At 38.1% G+C, this 20,614-nt stretch overlaps 1 protein-coding gene across 1 annotated transcript in view; it reads left to right on the forward strand.

The window, feature by feature from the left end:
* Positions 1-20,614, forward strand: part of epha8 (eph receptor A8) — a 101,963-nt gene that overhangs the window by 33,678 nt on the left and 47,671 nt on the right. Inside the window, exons 3-6 of the mRNA XM_018667590.1 lie at positions 11,656-11,709; positions 12,383-12,526; positions 13,822-13,971; positions 17,298-17,613. Of these exons, the coding sequence (XP_018523106.1) occupies positions 11,656-11,709; positions 12,383-12,526; positions 13,822-13,971; positions 17,298-17,613 (664 nt within the window). The remainder of the gene's footprint in view (positions 1-11,655; positions 11,710-12,382; positions 12,527-13,821; positions 13,972-17,297; positions 17,614-20,614) is intronic.

Raw genomic sequence — 20,614 nt, forward strand, 5'->3', positions numbered from 1 at the left:
TTTACTTTACTGTGCTAGAAAGTAAATTGCAAAGGAAAACCATATTTATTTTCAAACTGTTAATTGATCGATGTTAAGGAAATTAGCCAAATTCCTTTGTGTGTTCAATGTATCTTAGTTTGAGTTATTACAAATGTACCTGAGTTGAACTTACTGCATTTTTCATTACCCCATCTGAACATGTTTATGGGAATATTCTGACCTTTTCCTATTTTTCTTCTTATTAGTAAGTTGTTATCTCATGCCTGTCCTTGAGCTTACCATGCTACCAGTGCTACTAAACCTAGAGTGAACTAGACCTGTGACTGTAACTTTCTTGATTAAAGATTCGCTGTAGAGATCTTTGTTTATGATTAGCACTCAGGGATGGTTCTCTGTACTGAACTTTGTGTGTTAATGCTTTTGAAATAGCCCATATTTTTTAATGATTTTAACCAAGGCTAATTTATTGTTTTTAAACTGAAGCATATTTTCACTTAATTGATAGCATTATGCTGAATTTTTAAATGAGGGGCCCAGCAACGTTTTGTGTCATTTTTTTCAACACTTTCTTTTTCAGCCTTTCTGCTGCTATCAGCAGTAACATCCCCGAGGTCTGATTACACAGTTTCTTAAAACACCTTCAGCTAGTCTTTGAACTTCCTCTGTTGCCCTCTCAATGACTGTCCGCTGCTGCGTAATTGGCCGTACAAGCTCTCATGAGACAGACGCATGGCCGACACAGCACAGCTGCTGTTCTTGACGATGGTGCTAATACACCTCTGCAGCTGCTCTTTGGAAGTATCTCACTAAATAAACACGCCAGGTGAAGGGAAAGATGTAGGTGCTGGATCACTGGAGGGTCTCCATGTAGCATCTGTAAGAACCACAAAGGTGTGTGCATGTGTGTGGAAGCATGCAGGTTGGTAGATGTGGGATCAGTATAGAAACTAAATATCTTGATTTTGAAAGCTCTTCCAAAGCTACCCAAAAGGAGGCAGAAGCCTACATGATCCACATTTCCTGATCAGCGCTTCAGTCCTCAGTGGGGAAACTGCCCAGGTGTTTGAGAGATTTGAGCCAGACAGACCACCTCAACCTCGTCAGGGTTTGACAGACATCTCCATTCAGCTGTCAGCTTTAGCAGGCGCAGCAGGGATGACCTGTTTGGAATGAAATGATCTAAAATGGGCCTCAAGTGAAGAGCTATCTCCTCTCTTTGAACCTTCCTTGAGTCACACCAGTTTGAGTAGGTATTATTTTGTTCTTGTTTTTTTATTTGGATTTCTATCCTTATTTTCGTCTTCATCTTTTCTTCTTTCCCTCTTCTTTCATGTTGGTAGGGAATAAGAAGAAAAAACTCTGAAGATGAACTATATGAACTCTGCAGAGTTCATATAGTTCATATAGTTCATACAGTTTGTTCATGGTGGTTCATTTGTTTTTTGTGCCACAACTGTCCCACATCTGTATAATTGTTTATGTACCTGACAGTGAAGAGCTAATCTTTTTCAGCAGCACTTGATCAACTGACTGGGCAGTGCTCCAGGTGTGACATAGCAATTTACAAAATAATGTCAATCATACCAACCAAAAAAAAAAATAAATAAAAATATGCAGAACATTTCTTTGAGACTATATTGCCCTTTACCATCATGGACACAAAGTTATCAATCTGCTCAGACAAAGACAGTAAATTATCCGATTTGGTATGCAAGAGTGGTTGACCATTACAGGTTTTTTCAGTGGCTAATGCTGATATTTAGAGACCAGCTGATTGCAGATAATGATATATAATGGTGTGGTGGGGGAGGGGGTCTGATAATAATAATAGACACAGACTCACATACAAACACACACAGTCAGAGATACATGTATACAAGTGTAGAATGTTAGCTTGAAGTCCATGACATTAGTTCCCCAAAACATTGCTGGCAAGTTGATAATGTTAACACTGGTTTTTGGACTCCTGTTAACATAAGCTAACTTGCTGAATCAAGGCAATCTCTGCCTCATTGCCAAATGAAATTGACTGTTTCCTCTGCCTCAGCCAACACAGCAACACAGCAACAGTGAAACTGTCACAAGCCAACCAATTAATAGATCTTCTACAAGTATATTAGTCATCATATAGCTCAGGGTTTTCCCTGCATTTTTATGAGACTTATGTACAGGGCTTTAATAATAAATGGTGCAATGGGAATCAAAACCTTTTGTGTTGAAAAAGGGAAATATCCTTCGAGTTGCAACATAAATTGCTACTGTGCAACTACACTAAGTGCCAAGTTTGGTGTGACATTAAGTTTACATAACAATGTTGACTTCACATCCCAACTTCCTGTCAAACCTTTAAATGTTTAAATGCTCAGTTGGTGCAACAGTCTGCCGATGTTGAACAGGTTGGTCCAAACTCTGCATGCTGGTGCTGAAACTGGTCCAGATAGATGCAATGATGTTTCTTGGCCACATTTGTTCAGTTGAACTATTATCTCCAACTGAAGCAATATGAAGATATAAAATTAAAAAAAATCAAATAGGACATTCTCCAAATGTTTAGGGCTCATAGCGCTGGAGGCTTGGAGAACAGGGGCCTTAAATGGACACTGATGTGGAAATTTGGCACTAAAGCATCCAACACAAACAAACTACACTTTTCTAAAGATTTTATTAAAATGGCGGGAAGAAAAAAACATTTATACATTTCACTTTGTTAGGATGTTTTCATCTTTTTGCACATAATTGCACACACACTTCCACAATTTCATACACACATGCTGTCCTGTAAAAGCTGAATCTCAGAATAGATAGCAATTACACCACCTCCCCCAACTGATCCCAGACCAGTGCAATTAACACTCCTATTCCAGAAAGGTTATCGCTGTCAAAGAGCCGGCAGACAGGCACACACACACACATACACAAACGTACACACACACACTAACACACATGCACACAGGAGCAAAGTTATTAAGTCTGTTCTGGTTGTGTGGCTGATAGTATGAGAGGCAGAAAGGTGTTGGGTAGAGCCTGATATTTCCACTGAGTTAATATGCAGACCTGTTACTTCACATAGAGCCCAGCATTAAGCCTGGAAATGCCACCAGAAAAAAAAAACACACACACACACACACGCCCACAGCCCCCACACCCCACTGACTCTCTCTATCTTCATCATCCTCCCCCTATCCCGCCCTCCCTGTCATTCTCTCTCTGTGACTTCTAAAGAAACTTCCATCAAACATACTAATCTGAAATTAGATCTTTCAAAGAAGACACTATTCTTTGGCTTTGTCTTTCATTTGATGCCTCTCCTGCTAAAACATGTGTGTTCTCTCAGGCTTTTGCATACTTTTATGCAAGAGGGAGAGTAGGAGTAATGCGTTACAAGCAGCTGGACTAGCCTATAATCTGAACTTTATGTAGTGAAGTTTTCCAGGTAGTGCATTACTTGGACTGGTTACTTGTTGGATTACACAGAAATATATGAGGAGAAAAATCTTCTGCAGAGGTAATCACAGAAGGATAGAATAATCCTTCAACAGTGTGACAAAACAATCTCAACTCGAGGTCCACTTACTAGTCTTTTCTGGAATTTTCAACTGCATCACACTGTCTCAGAAACATCATGTTGACCTTAGAAATAAAACCCAAGATATATTCCTTAGAAATTTGACGTTTTCCAGGGCTTTCAGCAATATCAAATGGGCTTCACCAGCTACTGAGTTCACATGACAATAGAGTCTCTATGAGTCTCTATGACAACTCAGCAACTTCTCTCTGCTGATGAAAACCTTGTGATACAGCTCAGACAGCTCAGAAAGCTCATTAACTTAGATGGTTAACTTGTTGTTATTTGTCAATAAAACATCTATAATACATTTTACTTTGGAAACAAACCTCATTACACATAACACTAACATTTTTGTTTTTCTGTGGAGTATAAAATCCTGTAGTTTACAACATCCTGTTAATTCCTTTCCCGCTGGATTACGTCCTATAGCACGCTGGAGTCAGGTCTCTGGTATCAAATTCCTGCATGTTGAAAACCCCCCACCTACCCACAGCCACCTGCTCAGGCTGCTGTTTGGTAAAGGAATGTGGCCCTTAGTGGACTGGAAAAAATGTTTCCAGTGGAAGTAATATCAGTATCAGTCAAGAAAAAAGTGAACTTTTACAAAAAACTCTTCTTACTTTGGAGGGAATAATAATAATTACCTTAGAGTATTTCGAAAACTATATTGCTGCTTAAGCTAATCTTTTCCCCCCATTTTTAAGCTACTAGCAGCTGCCACTTTGGTGTAACATGTCAACCCCAGTCCTGTCAGTCATGGTCTTCTACTACTGTTTTAATTTTGATTTCGTTTTCACAAATACAGCCAGAATGAGTAGGAAAGTGTAAGTGTGCACAGGCAGGTTGAAAGGCAATAGGTCAGATTTGTAATTCTAACGTTTTCAGCACTGGATGTACGTATCTATTGTTTGTGTTAATTATTAATGGCAGTAAGAAGCTTCTGTAGAATGAGATAAATAGAGTACAAATAAGAGCATTCATTCAGTCATTAATAATAGCAAAGAGCCTTAGAGCACAGAATAACTTCTGGGTCATTTTTGTCTCACTGTTCTTTTTATTTTTCATTAAAAAGTTGAAAAACTCAGCATCAATTTGTGTGTTTTAGTGGTCTGGAAGCCTCAGAGCAAATCTTATTAGAAATGCAAAGTTGAGCAGGAAAATTTTCCATCAACACACCAGACTCCCTGCAAGTATCTGTGTGTTTATAGCTGCAGCTGCCTTCAGCTTCCTCCGAAACAACAATGATGAATGGAGTCTTAAACAGGCAACTCCCTTTCTATTGTCCCTCATACCAGCAGCACATAATCATCTCTTTTATTCTCTCTGTATTTGTTAATCAATCTTTCATTTTTTCTTCCATCTTTTTTGCCATCCTCTTCACTTCATATCATATGTTATGAATAGACTGATATTGATTTCATGCTACAGGGCGTCAGACTCATATGAGAATAGACCTTAAGACTGGTTTTGGAGGCAACTACACTTTTACTCTGCTTAACAACAGCTTCTCTGATCTTCAGGCGACTCAGATTGCAACGTCTTTGTCTCAACGGAAACACTAAATGGGTTGAATAAAACAAAAGAGATTAAAGAGAGAAAGGGAGCATGGAGAATCAGGGAAATCAAGGAATGTGGATCAAACAAGTATTAATTGCCACGAAGAGTCAGAGGAGGCTGAGCTGTTTGACTATGTGACCCCAGAACGTCCCAATCAGAAACACAATTAGCAGTGAATGAGAGAACAAACTATCATTAAGCTGGATTTTGAAGCTTTTGTCTTTGTTTGTGTTTTATGTAATGAGGAGAACTATGATATCAGTTATTATATCAGTTCACTCTGGGCAGTCTGGGGGATCAGTGGACGAAGGCACAGATGTAACAGCATCACAGGTTCAAAATTTGGTACAGCGAGCTTATCAGCCACTCTCTTATCACAACTCTTTCCTATCTGTGTCCTCTGTTTACTGTAGTACCACTTCACAGAGCTCAGCTGACTTAAATGTCAAGACAGAAGACAGAGTAAATTAGAGACAATATGATGAAAAAAGACATACAGGGTCAGAGAGACAAAATAGGAATATCCAACTATAATGAAGTGCCCTTGACATCAATGGCAAATCTACACAAGTGTTTTCACATGTTTGACTCGGTAGACTTCCTCTCAGGGCTGTGTGGGCCTGCACAGTCTGACCTTGATTGACATCTGCCTCACACCCTAAGTTTGTTGCACCTCTTAGGGCAGGGCAGCTTACACCTTTGTCATTCTTATAGGTACATGTGGTTTTGTGACCTCACGTTTCAACCTGAACAGAGGTGTTAGTGAAAATATGTGGCTGTGGAGTATTTAATCCCTATATGCAGACTTCAGGCTTTCAGTGACCTTTAGTATATTACACCATGTCTGATTCATTCATTTCATTCAATTATGCACTCAACACCCAAGAAACTCCTATGTTTTAATCTGTTGAGTCAATTTAAAAATCTCTATTAAACAGTCTATTATTTAAACTCTATATTTCTCACAAAAAATCTTCCATTGTTTAACTGTGAAGAAACTTTTTTTCCATTAGAGAGGAAAAAATATTCTTCCATGATAATATTTTTATTTATCTGTCCATCCTGGAAAGTAAAGGCAGCGACAGTTTTGTGTAAAGAGGTGGGGCATTTTGACATGTGTTGTGTTTTTAGGTGGAAACAGAATTCAGCCAAACTGAGCAAACTTTGTTTACCTTTGATGGATTTCAACCAAAGCTGAACAAATGTGAAACTTATCAGAGGCACTTTAGGAGTGTTATGACCCATGCCTGAAACAAATGTACACAGGATGAAAACTTTTTGTTTTAGTTTTGTTCGAAATTATACATATGCCATGAAACTGTATTTTTAGACTTACTGTAATGGACATTTTTTATTGATACACTTTTGTGTACCTGCAGTATATTTGCATTTGTGATATATTTGCATTGTGTGCACATGTTATTGTGTTTGTTAACATTTTTGCTCTCTGTCTGCCACATTTGATTTCTCCTGATGAGAGATCTGATGAGTTGACAGGCACGAAACAGATGTGCAATTTACAGGCAATTAATTTCTCACTCAGTCTCATTCTATCTCTCTCTGACAGACAGACACACACACACACACACACATATCTGTGCGTACCCACACAGCATTGTCAGTCGCAGCTCTGTGAAGCACTGTATTTCTGTTGTCGTCATGATAGAAAACTCTCTTATCGCACTTTCAGAAGATAAACATGCCCCGCTGAATCTTTCTGACTTCTCTTCTTCTTCTTCTCCCTGCCTGCCTGCTGACGACAAGCAGAAAAGATTTCCATTATTCTCACGACCAAACAACAACCAATCTGATCCAATCTCATCCCCTCCCTGTGTGCTGTACAGCTCCCAACCTCGTGACAATCTGCCTTCAGCTCTTGTGATTTTTCACTCCTGGAGAAAATTACAAGGAGCTAAAATCTAAGATTTCCCAAGAAAAGCAAAAAAAGAGAAGAGGTTGAGAGCACTGCGATGGTAAGATGGGAATAATGAGAGAGATAGAGAGGTTATATACCCCACTAATTAGTTGGGGTCTTCACAAGTTCAAGGACGGTTTCAATTTAGCTGATAAAGATGAGAGGATGAAGAAGGGAGGGAAGGGTGAAATGGGTGAGACTTCCTACATCTTAATTATCCCAGTGATTTTTGGCCAGTGGTGCCTTGGGGGAGTGTTTGTGTGAGTGTGTGTGTCAGGGGAGAGAGCAGGGTGAGATGGGGCTGAGGAGAGGAGTTGAAGGGCTTCCATGAAAAGCCCAGTCGTCTTATCTGGGGCCGAGTTCAGCTGGGTGCAGCACAAAGCTTCCCAGGGTCAACACTTTCCCTTTCAATTACTCCACTTACTGCCACTTGTGCAAGGATCCTACACCCAAGAGGATCATGGGTAACACTGGGGTTAAACACACATGCATGTCATTCATACATGCATACAAATTGACTCTGTCCATGCTTGTAGTATTTGCAAATAATCAGTGCTGTATATAACATTGAGGGTGAAATATATGGTGGCCATGATTCAAGAGAGCATCAGTTTTGGCTCAAATGAATACCAATTTTCACTACCCAGCACACCTAAACTCTAATCCTCACTACAGCAAGAAGGGAGAGGAGGTGAATTGCTTTTCTCTTGATAGAGGGGGGAAGATATAGTTTTGCACTGAGTGAGTCACTGGTTATGTTTACATCCACTGAGATATTTCTTTTTCTTTTTTTTTCTGTTTGTTTGAATGCTTTAGCCTATGATTGCTACTGTATGTGCAATCTATGCAAAAATTACTAGTAATTCATCAAAAGCATACCTTTGCAGGATAGTGATACGTTCATTGTTAAGTTCACAGGCTCCCTTCCATGTTACAGGCATATTGTGCTCATTAGGCTAATAGCAAATTATTAAGAACTAGCTAAAACAAAAGCTGCTCACGTATCTTAAAACATGGTAAGTTCTTGTAGACTTACTGGTTGAGATGGCAGCCCCAGCTCTCAAACCAGCCTCTCCTCACTTTATCAGCTTGACCTGCCAGACAGCGAGCCCATTTTTGTTAGCAAAAGTAGTAGAGAGTGGATTACAGTGACTTTTCTGTTGAAAACATTGTGGTGGTCTAAAATATTTTGTTACATGAAAACATGAATAAATTGTAACCCTGTTCTAAATGTATTTTGCATACTAATAAAAAGAACTGATGTATCAAGAGTATCAAGAAAGTGCTAAAACAGTAACAAATACTGATAAGAGTTGTAGTATATATCAGATCCTGGATACCCATCCATACCCATATTGCAAGTCAGTGGAATCCTTTGTAATCCCCTCCCTGATATGTAAGGCTTTCTGTCATGTCTCCAGCTCAAGCTTAGATAACTTTGATGACATCATTGAAGTTTGTTTCTCAGATTAAGGAAAGCTCTGCAAAAGTAACACAGTGAGGGATAAGGCTAAGATGCAAATTAATAGAGAAAAGAGAGAAGAATGATGAATGAATGATGCCGTTATTGGCAAGATTTTTACATCCATGTCCTCTACTGCTCCAGTCCTGTGTTCCTGTGTTAATTGTTCAGGTATCTCTTATGCTAAATAGTATGTAGTAATGCTCAAAAAAATTGAGTATTACTACATCAAAATCCTTTTCTCTTATTGTAAAACATTAAAATATGTTTGCTGACTCATCCTGCACTTGGGAGCATATGTATAAATCAAATGTGACCTGGGGCGACCAGCTGCCCCCTTCCCCCATCTCAGAAACCTGCACATGACTTCTGGTCTTAAATGATCAAAGAACAGTGTCTTTTAGATGATCAAAGACCATGACAGAGCAGTGTCTTGCTCAGACACTGGAAAGTTGCCAGGTTTGTCTGGTGTCTTGCACCAGTGGACCCATACAAAAATTCTAACCAATGAAAGCATCACAATAATAATCTCACTCTGCTTTCCCTTCTCTTAAATAAATCTTGTGCCTCAATTGTTTGTCTTTTGAATGACCTCTGCTTGCTTTTTGTCACATGGAAATTTTCTGTTTCAACAGGAGAAGAGAAAGAAGAAAACTACCTTCAAAATCCCATTCTCCTGCTCTTTGGGTTAAGCTGTTTGCATGAACTTTTGACATCCTGCGATTGAGTCTCCACATTACCATGAATAAACCAGTTGACAGAATATCTATTTCCTCTATGACTGGGCTGTGGTGTGCTATTTGTAATACAGTAACACTAAAGGATATTTTCTAGTCCTGACATCAAAATCCACCATGTAACTATGCAACTGGATTTGTACTTTCTATGAAAACCATAAGTAGAAGGTGTAAAGTGTTTCTATACAGCAATAAGCTGTTGAAGAGTAAAGCAGGCAACTGGCTGGATTGTGATGTATGTGTAAAGGAAAATTACACTATTTTTTAACCTGTTCTTGTTTATTTTGGCTGTGAAGAAAATGTCCATTATGACTCATAATGGACATTTCCCTCATGACCATTGTTATTTACATTTGGGAAACACTGACCCTAATAAGAATAAGACTGAACAGGGCAAGGAAAGTCCTAGCATGAAAACAAGTCTACAGCCATGCCAGCAGCACCGTGAGGCTGGACATAGGCATAGCGTTAATTCAGATTAAATGCAAACATCATTATGCTTACTTAGTCATACTGACAGTGTCCTATACTGATGTGTAGCAAATATAATGTTTATCACACTGTCTTAATTTAGCATGTTAGCATGCTAACAGTTGTTAATTAGCACTGAACACAAAGTATAGCATGGGCATGTCGTTAGTTCTGCAGGTATTGAGTAATAGATTGAAGTACTGGAGAAATTGAAATTTTGACTTGATGGTGCTAGAGGTCAGAGGATCACCAGAGTCTTTACAATTCACCCTCTGGGCACCATGCACAAAATCACATGGCAAATCACACATCCAGTAGTTGTTAAGATATTTCAGGATAGATTTTCAGACACTCGCTCCTGGATTACATTTATAATCTCGCACTTGGTTTTTCACATGAACATTGACAGAAATAGTTGTGCTAGGAAAGCAAGAAGAGAGCTAGAGAAAGGTTCACCGCCTGGTTCTTTTTGTACCTCCTCACAACTGACCAGTCAAGGTGTGAAGAAGGTATGAATGTTGGATTGTCAGTAACAGAAAGTTACAGAAATGGTTGGTCACAGGCCCCCTAACATGAAGTTGACCAAAAGGTTGACCATCTGACCTCTGAAGAAACATACTGGAAGCTTATTATATACTACAAATGACATGACCTTTGACCTTTTCACACACTGGCCCAAAACCAGGCAACCAGATTTAGTATGGATGTACTGTACATGTATGCAATTTGTGTTTCAACATGTTTATACACTGATTTGGACAGACGTTTGAAGGTTCTCAATTGACAGATTTATTTAGTATCTAATTGTTAAGTGACAACTAGCTATATGGTTCCAATCGTATCTTTCCAAAATGAAAAGCTAATGCATGTATATGTAAATGTCTTGTTTACATTTGTACTGCTTGTGAACACTGGAGCAAAAATAGACTTAACTGGTATGTGGAGTGTGGCTGGGATCTGTGCATGGAGAAAAGCTTTTCAGTCATCTTGTCCTACACTGAAAACATGCTCCTGTGTACATACTCACTGATGTTTTCAATCAGAATTTTGAGTCTAATCTCAAAGTGCATCCTACTACATAAAATCTGGGCATTTTCTGGGCATCTGTAGATAAAGGTTTCTGGGAGTACAGCTTATAACTCCTCACAATATACACAGAGGAGGAGCCAAACAGACTTTCCTGTGATTTCTTTTGGTGCAGGGAGGTGTAATGCACATTAACACATTTAGAAATACCAACACATTTCACTTACTGTTCGTCCTCATAATTCTATTATTGGCCGCCAGCGACACTCAGTAAACAATGCAAATCTAATCACATACATGAGGGGCATCTCATTAAAGGGAAATGTGTCCCTTTGGAATTACATTAAGTGAATTCCAACATGCTGAAATGTAGAACACATGATTACATGTGTTAACTGCTGCTCACCAGAACACTAGAGTGGAATACATCAGCATATTTAAAACCAGCATGAATCCCAGTTTAACTGTGTTCATGGAAACTTTAAAAATAAGTTGTTGGTTTTTTTTTTTTTTTGTTTTTTTTTTTTGGATAAAGAAACATTGGAAAGTGAATGAGAAGGTAGATGTTTAACCTCATGCAAAAAACTATCTCTACTTTTTGTCCTACAAAGTCATAGAGGATAGAGATAATGAGATTTGAAATCACCACCAATCATCTGGAAAATCATAGTGTTCGTCTTCAGAGAGATTCAAATATAGCATACCATACACCTGCCACACTAACATGACTGCTGCCTGTGTGACAGGAGTCGTCACATGTTTCATTTGAAGTCAAGGCTAATAATCTTCCAATGTGGTTAGGGAGGCACACAGGCACAGATAATCATGTGGGAAATATAGACAGCAGCTGAATGATTTGCTGCATATGAAAAACTTGGATACATGCAAACATGTGACTGACCCAGGAATGTTTCCCTCTCTCTCTTTCTCTGCACAGTGGGACGCCATTAATGAGATGGACGAGTACTTCAGTCCCATCCACACATATCAGGTATGTAATGTTCTCTGTGTGCAGCAGGGTTGAAAGTTTTATTAGAATTAATTATTAGATGAACTTCAGCTGAATATATCACTTTGGTCCCAGGGAAACTTTGTATCACAGACAATGTAATTAATCAGTTCACAGCTTAATTATATTGTCTGTAATATGATGAGCTGATGAATCAACTAGTCAGTCAACTGTTGATGTGAATTCATTTAAGTCCATTGTTTAAGTAGAAATTCCAAAAATTCAGAAGCTCAAATATTCATATTTGCTGTTTTTCAGTTTTCTGTAATAGTACATTTAACTTTATATTTTGACTGTTGGTTGGACAAAGCAAGCAATTTGAAGGCTTTGGTAATCTGTAATGGGCATTTTTTACTATTTTCTGACATTTTATAGACCAAATGTTTAAATAAATTATAATAAACATTACCGTATTATAGTCAATGGCAGCAAAGACTGAGATGATAGCCAGTCTTGTGAATATGCAGCCACACAAGATGATGACAGCATTAATACTTTTACAAGGAGGCATAAGTCACAACTGAAACAGAACTCAAAAGCATCAAAATTGTGAGGAAAAACTAACCCACACATAAATTAGCATCTTTAATGAGTGCAATGTTTGTTTTTCTTGATGATGTTGCTTGTGATGATTATAACCATTACTCTGAATCAGGTCTGTAACGTGATGAGTCCCAGCCAGAACAACTGGCTGAGGACAGGCTGGATCCCTCGAGAGGGAGCCAGGAGGATCTACATTGAGGTCAAGTTCACCCTGAGAGACTGCAACAGCATGCCTGGAGTACTGGGCACCTGCAAGGTAACACTCAGAGAGAGACAGAGAGGAGAGGCTGGGAAAGCCAGGGGAGAGGAGGGAGGATGATGGAAATGTATATGAGAAAGAGACAAAGCTGAAAATTAAGAGTTCATAAATGCATATCTCATCTCACATTAGATTATACAGTTAGCATTTAAAAAATAGTCTATTTTACTCTTGTGAAGACTAACTGAAAATACTTCACAATGGCCTTTAAACATAATTTCAAAAGTACAAATTGTGCTTTATGGGACAACTTGGGGAGTTTTTACCTACTGATCAAAAATAGACCTGACAGACCTGCTTTGAGAAAGTGGTAATATAGATGTGAAACTGACCAAAACATTTAAGAAGTGGGACATACCTTTTTGAGTTTTGACTGTATTTTAGTTTACTAAGGAAGCCACCTATTTCTGTACTATACTGTAGAGGTGACTGCAGAACTTTAATTTTGGCTGCCATCAGAAGGCTAAGATCCTGTTAGTGGGCACTTCTACAGACTGCATTCTGCCATAATTATAGTTGGAGGGACAAAAAATAATGTGCTTCTTGAAAAGATAAGTGCATCTTTTCAACATCTCAAAACCTCTTGAGGTGGTTTCAGTCCATCTGTAAGGCTTCCAGGATTGTATATATATATATATATATATATATATATTAGATAAACCAAAGTTTCATTGGTACTAAGATTGCAGGGGGATGTTGGTAACTAAAATATTCACTCTGTTAGCTGTATTAGACATGGATGTTCATCAGGACAAAACCTCCCCGGGGGGATTTTTACATCCGTTTGTTCACTGAAAACATGCACTGCTATATAATAACTAATGTGGCGTATGTTTAATGGCACCATTTTAATGATGATTATAAATGTTGAATATTTTCTGTCATCATACTAGTATCCAAATAGGCCTGTGCTATTTGTTGGTATTAGCATGTTCTCCAGATTAGCAAAACATTTGTGACTTTGTCCATTTTCACACATAAATCAAATTTCACACTAAGCTGAAAAAATGCAAAAAAGTGGAAGGCCAAGCAGTTCTATGTGCAGAAAAAAAGAAATCCATTTTAACATCCAGATGGAATTTAAATTACAGGTGGAGCAGCTCACAGAAAAGCAGTAGGTAAATGTCTGTAATTATTACTGGGGTGGTGGTGAAAAATTACCCAAACACACTGACCAGCACAGGTGATGCTAAAATCATCTTATCTCCTCTAGAGAAATATATCCAGTCTGAACAAGGCTTTTTGTACTGAACATACATACAGTACTCAAACTACCCTTGTTTGCTCTGCAGGAAACCTTCAACCTTTACTATTATGAGTCTGACAGAGCGGTGGGCTCAGCCATACGGGAGAACCAGTTCATTAAGATTGACACCATTGCTGCTGATGAAAGCTTCACAGGGGTGGACCTGGGGGTCCGCCGACTTAAACTCAACACTGAGGTATGTGTTACAACGCTAAACAACAGCAAGAATAATGACTGATACAGCAAGTAAATGTCAGGCCAAGCTCTTTGAAGTAATATCTCACTTTGGATAGGAAGTTCATTCTAATTCTAAGCACGTACACCTCCATAGGAGTTCAAGACAAGTTGGAAACATCCACAGCCCTGGAGAGCCTCTTCCAGTCTCGTCACTGAGGCTGTTTTGTGCTCAGTTTTGCAGATCTGTAAAAGAAAACAAACAGCAGGGCTCAGATCAGTATCATGGGAAATACTTTGATATTGATAACAGCTTTGAATTTGATGTTGGATAGTGGAACAACATTTTTATTGATATTTTACATTGTTGCAAAGATGAAGATATGAAAGACAATGTATAAATCATTGTTCACTATCCTTATATTTCTTATATATTAATCCTTAGTCATTGAATTAGGTAGCAGTTGTGTTGATACAGTGGCTTTGCTGGCATACTCATTGTTTTTTTCTGTTGTTCCTTCTGTACTGGCAAAGCGAGAATATTTAGACAATGCTACAAAAGGCTGACAAATACATTGCTTCACAGTGGCGGTTGTATTCAATGCTTGATTTATTACTTCAACTTTAAAACATTTAATTCAAGTTAAAAACAAGGGTGTTTTGCCTAATGAATTCTGAACTGACAGAGATGTTCTCTTTTCTGCCATTACAGTCAATTAAAAGACAATTTAGAGCATTCCAAATAAATGTTTGTTGTAGCTGTAGCTTTGTATATTGCTAATGTCAATAAGGGTGGACTAATGCATTTCTGGTTGTCTTTTTATGGGATTTGTTAACAATAAGAATATAATATTGTCAGCTAAGCTGACTTTTAAGTAATACTCTGATATTACTGCATGATTACTGCAAACCTACTTGTTTGGCTGGTAAGGATGCTATTTTCTGTTATTTCTTGTGCACATGTGCACACACACACATGTATGTATATCTATATCTATCTAAACACACAGAAACACATATATAATGGATGTATAGATATGTACAGTATATACATCTTTATGGCTGACATTTATTTACATACTTACTTTTACTTCTTTAGTAATTTTATCTCACCATATTTTGGTCCTGCAAATACTACAGATAATGGTTCTCATAGTTAAAATGTGAAAGAATCATATGATTCTGGACATTTACTTCAGATTCTGACAGATTAGATACCCACCTGTGCGATACCTTTACTCTGTTACAGACAGATATAGACACTAATAGACATTAGTCAAGAGATATCAACTGCCACCGCTGTATCATCTAAAAACAATGAATTGTAATGAGAATATATATTTATATCACTTGGTAGGAATAAACTACACCAAAACAGCTGACCATACAGTGTATACAGTGTGTCCGTAACTGAAAAATGTTAGCACACAGTGCAGGAAAAAAAGAAATCATCAGACATTCTAAAAAAGGACTTCTGATTCTGATTACACAACATGCTGTTTAATTTCTGTCATTTACCTGGAATAGTAACAAAAACATCTGCATTATAGCTCAGAAGGATCCGCAAAACTCCTAATTAGCTGTCTAATTAGCACACAGTGTTGATATATCAGGAGCTCAGTAAGTCAGTTTGGCAGTGAAAAATCTATTCAATCCATCATCACATGTAAACAAAGCTACTAATTGGGCTGTTTAAACATGTAGACACCGCTACTTTGAAGGAGTTCTGTGCATTCTGTACATTGGTATACAGGAGAAATACAAAATCCATCTTGTAAAGTGAGAGAAACAGTGGATACTGTAGTGTGTAGGAAAACCTCACCTGAAGCCAGTCGGTCTTTTCCCCCTCTGCCACTTGTGGAATGTCATCAGACAGGGCTGAAAACACAATGTGTTATATCTGTCATTACAAATTACAAAATGAATCATTACAATAGAGCTCAAAGAAAAGCTGCAATCAGTGCAGCGTTGACCAATAGTCAGCTATTCCAACCCAACTTCTGACCTATGGGGGCATAGATAGCCAAAGAAGAAGAAAATGAAAGAAATTGTAGCTTATTGTGTTGCACCATGTTCACTTTCTCTTTTAGAGTATTAACTTTAACTTTTGGTGATAACTTTTTGAGAGTAATGGTTTGCAAACAGCAATCAATGGCACAGTTAGAAATGTTGATAACCTGTGTGAATTTATTGTCCTGTTAGTAACAAAACTAAGCTAATGCACTACCGAACTTATTAATGGCTCATTTGTAAGTTTAGATGCTTTATTTTCCCTCATCAACAAACTTTTTTATTCAACAAACATGGTGTGCAATGTGGAAGAAAATACCAGATGGAAGTAAGCAGAACATGCACCAGGAGCTATTGTAACTGACACTAGCAATAATTCAGGTGGCAGTGCAGTTAGCAATTCACCAAATACCCCTGCAAATACAGTCACTACGTCACAAAGCTTTTATTTCACAAAGACATGCTTAGTTCTTACAGTGAGATGTTGACTGATGGAATGAGGAGATAAAGAAAGCAATATTTCCTCGTTTGTAATACTGTCAGCTTAGTGTCTTAGTTTTTTGCCAGTTTTTTCTTCTTCTTTTTTCTACTTCATCAAGTGAAGTGAAGTGAGGTTGTCATGGAAAAAATACAGTACAACAAAGAGCTTTTATGCCATGGCTATGAATTACTAAAAAATCCTGTACTTAAATGTATGGACAGAGTGGATCTCTCGAGACATATCAACCTAATTTAATTACGTGTAGCTGGTAAATGTCAATTAGAAGCAGCTATACTACTTCCTACTTTGTGCTGTGACCCTATCAGATGTTTTGCAAATTTTAATGCCAAAAAAGGTGTCCTCATATTTTCACATGCTTCAACAACAAACTTAAAATATTTGTTAAATAATGTCATGGACGTTAACAATATAGTCAACCGTGATACGATATTCTACAAAAAAAAAACCTAACCCAAAACAAGCATATAAAAATGTAATAACATTAATGTTCCCAGGTTGTTGTTGGAAATAGAGCAGTTGATTAATGACTGCTGCCAAAGCACAAAAACAAACAACAGTCCAGAGATTAAATTAAGACAGTGCTCACACTGTTACACCTGTTTTGTCTAGCAACTGCTGCGGCAGCCACTGTTTGAGCCTTTAGCATGAAAAAGAGACAGAACTTCCCAAACTCTAATAAGTTGTGCTGTAAGTCTTAGGGAGGTCTCATAAATATGGGTAGAACTGAACCATATCCTACTGTATATGTATACATTGTTACTGTCATAAAGAAATGATCACTTCTATGATGACCTGAAGTGTGTGAGTTGAAGTGTCAGCTGCTGCTCTCCTCACAGGTGCGAGGTGTGGGACCTCTGAACAGACGAGGCTTCTACCTGGCCTTCCAAGACATTGGTGCCTGCATCGCCCTCACCTCGGTGCGGGTATACTACAAACGCTGTGTGGGGGTGAGCCGTAACCTGGCTGTGTTCACCGATGTGGTGACAGGTGCCGACTCATCCTCTCTAGTCGAGGTCAGGGGTCAGTGTGTGGATCATGCCGAGGAGAGGGATACGCCCAAAATGTACTGCAGTGCTGAGGGAGAGTGGCTGGTGCCCATTGGGAGGTGTGTGTGCTCTGCTGGATTCGAAGAGCACAGAGACTCCTGTGTGGGTAAGTTAAGTGTTTCAGACCTGTTTCAGAGGGACTACAATGCCTTTGCCTATTTCAGTTGGTTTCCTTAGGTTGTGCTGTTCTTGTGCAAAACAATCACACAGAGAAATCAGGTGCAGTTTGTTTGTGGTGTGAAGGTAAAGAGGACTAAGCTCAGGATTCTGCTGATTATAGATATGCAACCTTAGTTTGAATTCAGAAACTAAAGTACAATTAAATCTATCCAATCAACATGCTGATTGTGGGAACTGTCAAAGAGGGGGTTTCCTAAGTGCTCTACTGTATATACGCAATCTATAAAATTATACAAGATCATAGGGGAGTAAATCACAAGTTTCATCATGATATGATTATATTGATTCAATGGACAACGATTCAATGTTTGCCGATATCACAAAGTCTGCTACGATACGATTTTGATCTGATTCGATTTAGGAGCCAGCAATCGATATGAGACGATATCTGCTGATTTAACACAATCACTTCCATTAATATCAAATCACAAACAGCAACTAAAATATCATTTGACACTTTTATTCCTGAGCTCAACCATTTAAATGAAAATAATCTTCTCTTTTTAACAAAAATAGATAAATATTGTTATGTTATTGTGTATGTACTACTAAGTGCCACACTCTGCTATATTGATCTTTAATGAATTCTAATTCTAAAACAGAAAACTGAAAGAGCATCATATTCATATTTTATACATTAAAGAAGGATACTGTGTAAACCTGAGTATTTTATCTCGAAGTGGTATGGCTGAAACACAGCATGCAACTTGTCAGTTGACCCGTCCTTTCTCCAAAATCCAAAATGTTACCAGACCATTATTTTTTTTCTCCAGTGCGGTGGCGATACCTTAACTTACTTTTGTCTAGCTACTTGTCATGGTGCCGCTCGCTCAGGCGCAGAGAAGACGTGCCGGGGAATTTCAAAATAAGGGCGTGTCTTTCCATTGATTAAATCGTGACAGACTGTGATAATATACCTTATGTTAGTGTTGGGTTAGTTACGAAACGCTGTGCAGACTGTTAAATTAAAGTACTGTTATTCAGGGTTAATGAACATGTTGCCAGCTTAGACGCGGTGAAGCCTGTCTGTCATGTCAGCTGCCTGGTCTTTGGATCTGGTCTTTTTTTTTTATTTCTGTCGGTGTTGGGCACTCAGTAGCCCACAGCAGCCTGTGTTATTGGCCTAATAAAAGTTGTGACGAAACCAGCTGGCGTCTCCGCGCTTCCTTGGCGAGGGACGTTACAGTGGTCGATGTTTTGAATTTGGATCGATAATGTTGGATGCTGATAATTGAGTATGTGTATCGTTACACCCCTACAAGATAATTTAGTAACCATGATATGCGCAGTGTGTAAGTGAAAACGTTTGTTAAAATACAAATGTTTTGTGCCAAGTATTTTTCAGTTTCTGGGTAGACCTGGGAGACCTTAAAAATAGTTGAACACAAATTCTCACATTTTTCTTTTATCAAAACAAAATGGACTGTCCTGACAATTTATACTTTATTTATACTTAAAAAGAGAGGTGAAAAATTGCAGATTTTATGAGACAGTGGATGGAGAGCAACACAAAATGTAAAACTCTCCAGTGAGAGCTGGAGGTGAGTGAACTTCATCAGAGTGAGGTGAACTGCAGCTGAGCTGTGGCTCTGCGCTAAAACCTGATAAAGTGGATTTTTTTTCTTTTTTTTTCCATTTGCTCTCTGTTTTCAAACTGTTTCCTTTTTTGTTTTTTCTTACACATGTGTTCTCAATACTTCTGATGAGGTCACAGTCTGCACACAACAATACTGACATGCCGTTACAGTATGTATACTAAAAGAGTTATGGATTGCTGCACAGTAATTGCTCCTCCTGTCCTTACTAAAAGTTCTTTCTAAAAGCAATTTTGGGAGTTATAAGCCCTCATTCTGTGCAAAAAAAAGTTGAACTGAAGATAATGTGAGGAGTTAGACAAATCAAGTGGGTGTTCTTTGCTTCCTCTTTCTAGCACTGCTCTCATTGGTCAGAAACAGCTGAGCCAGTCATAGTAAAACATGACAACAACAGCGCAAAAAATGGAAAGAAGTCTTTTCAAGAAATTATATTGTTGTCCAGAATGACACAGTGTAAACACACTGGACCAGACAAGAGTTAATTAGAGAAATAAAGATTGAAAAAAAAATCTTAAAAAGTTTTTTGAAGCTGTTTATGAGTTCATCAATTAGATACCTTTATAGTCTTAATTCTACTCAATCTCATGTTGTAAAATGTTACATCATATCTTAAAATGTGACGCAACAGGGTCTACATCATAATGCATCTCAAGAATAAAATAAGAAACTGATAAAAGGTGTGTGTAGTTACACTGTAGCAGACTGGTGTTATTTGCATGTGATTTAATAAAGGTAAACACAACACATGGCTGTCTGTAATGGTGCAATACTCTGCTGCAGCACCGCTCAATTCAGAGGCAGCAGAGTTATCAAGATAGCGTATGTGTCATGCTGCCTTCAGGTGGCTGCAGACATTCAATGAAATGCAGGAGAAAATGTACTCTAATTAAAATATTTTTTGTTTATTTACATTTTAAGTATTATGCTATTATTGCTGCACATTTGCTCTAATTATTCAGTTTGCTCTTGTTAATAAAACTTTACACTGCCTCATTTGAACAAACCACACAGATGGAATTTCAAGGTCAGGATAATACCAAACTGTCTAAAAGTTACTTCTTTGTGTATGTTGTCACATCAATACAAAGTTAGGACTAAAATTGAACTAGAATTTGATGAGTTTGGACCAACTGAAGCAAAACAACAAGTGAAAGCAGATTAAAATGCTTACATTCCGTTAGGGATGCTGGAAAGTACAGGAACATATAGTGGGTTTTTTTTCCTGGTGAATTTTCAGCAAATCTGCCATCCTCTTTTCTCAGTAGAAATATGATCATGTAAGCATCAGAGTTGCTCATGTACTTAACTTGGTATAAGTCTCTTTCTTCTTCC

This window comes from Lates calcarifer, linkage group LG12 (assembly GCF_001640805.2).
Source record: "Lates calcarifer isolate ASB-BC8 linkage group LG12, TLL_Latcal_v3, whole genome shotgun sequence".
Classification (NCBI taxonomy): Eukaryota; Metazoa; Chordata; class Actinopteri; family Centropomidae; genus Lates; species Lates calcarifer.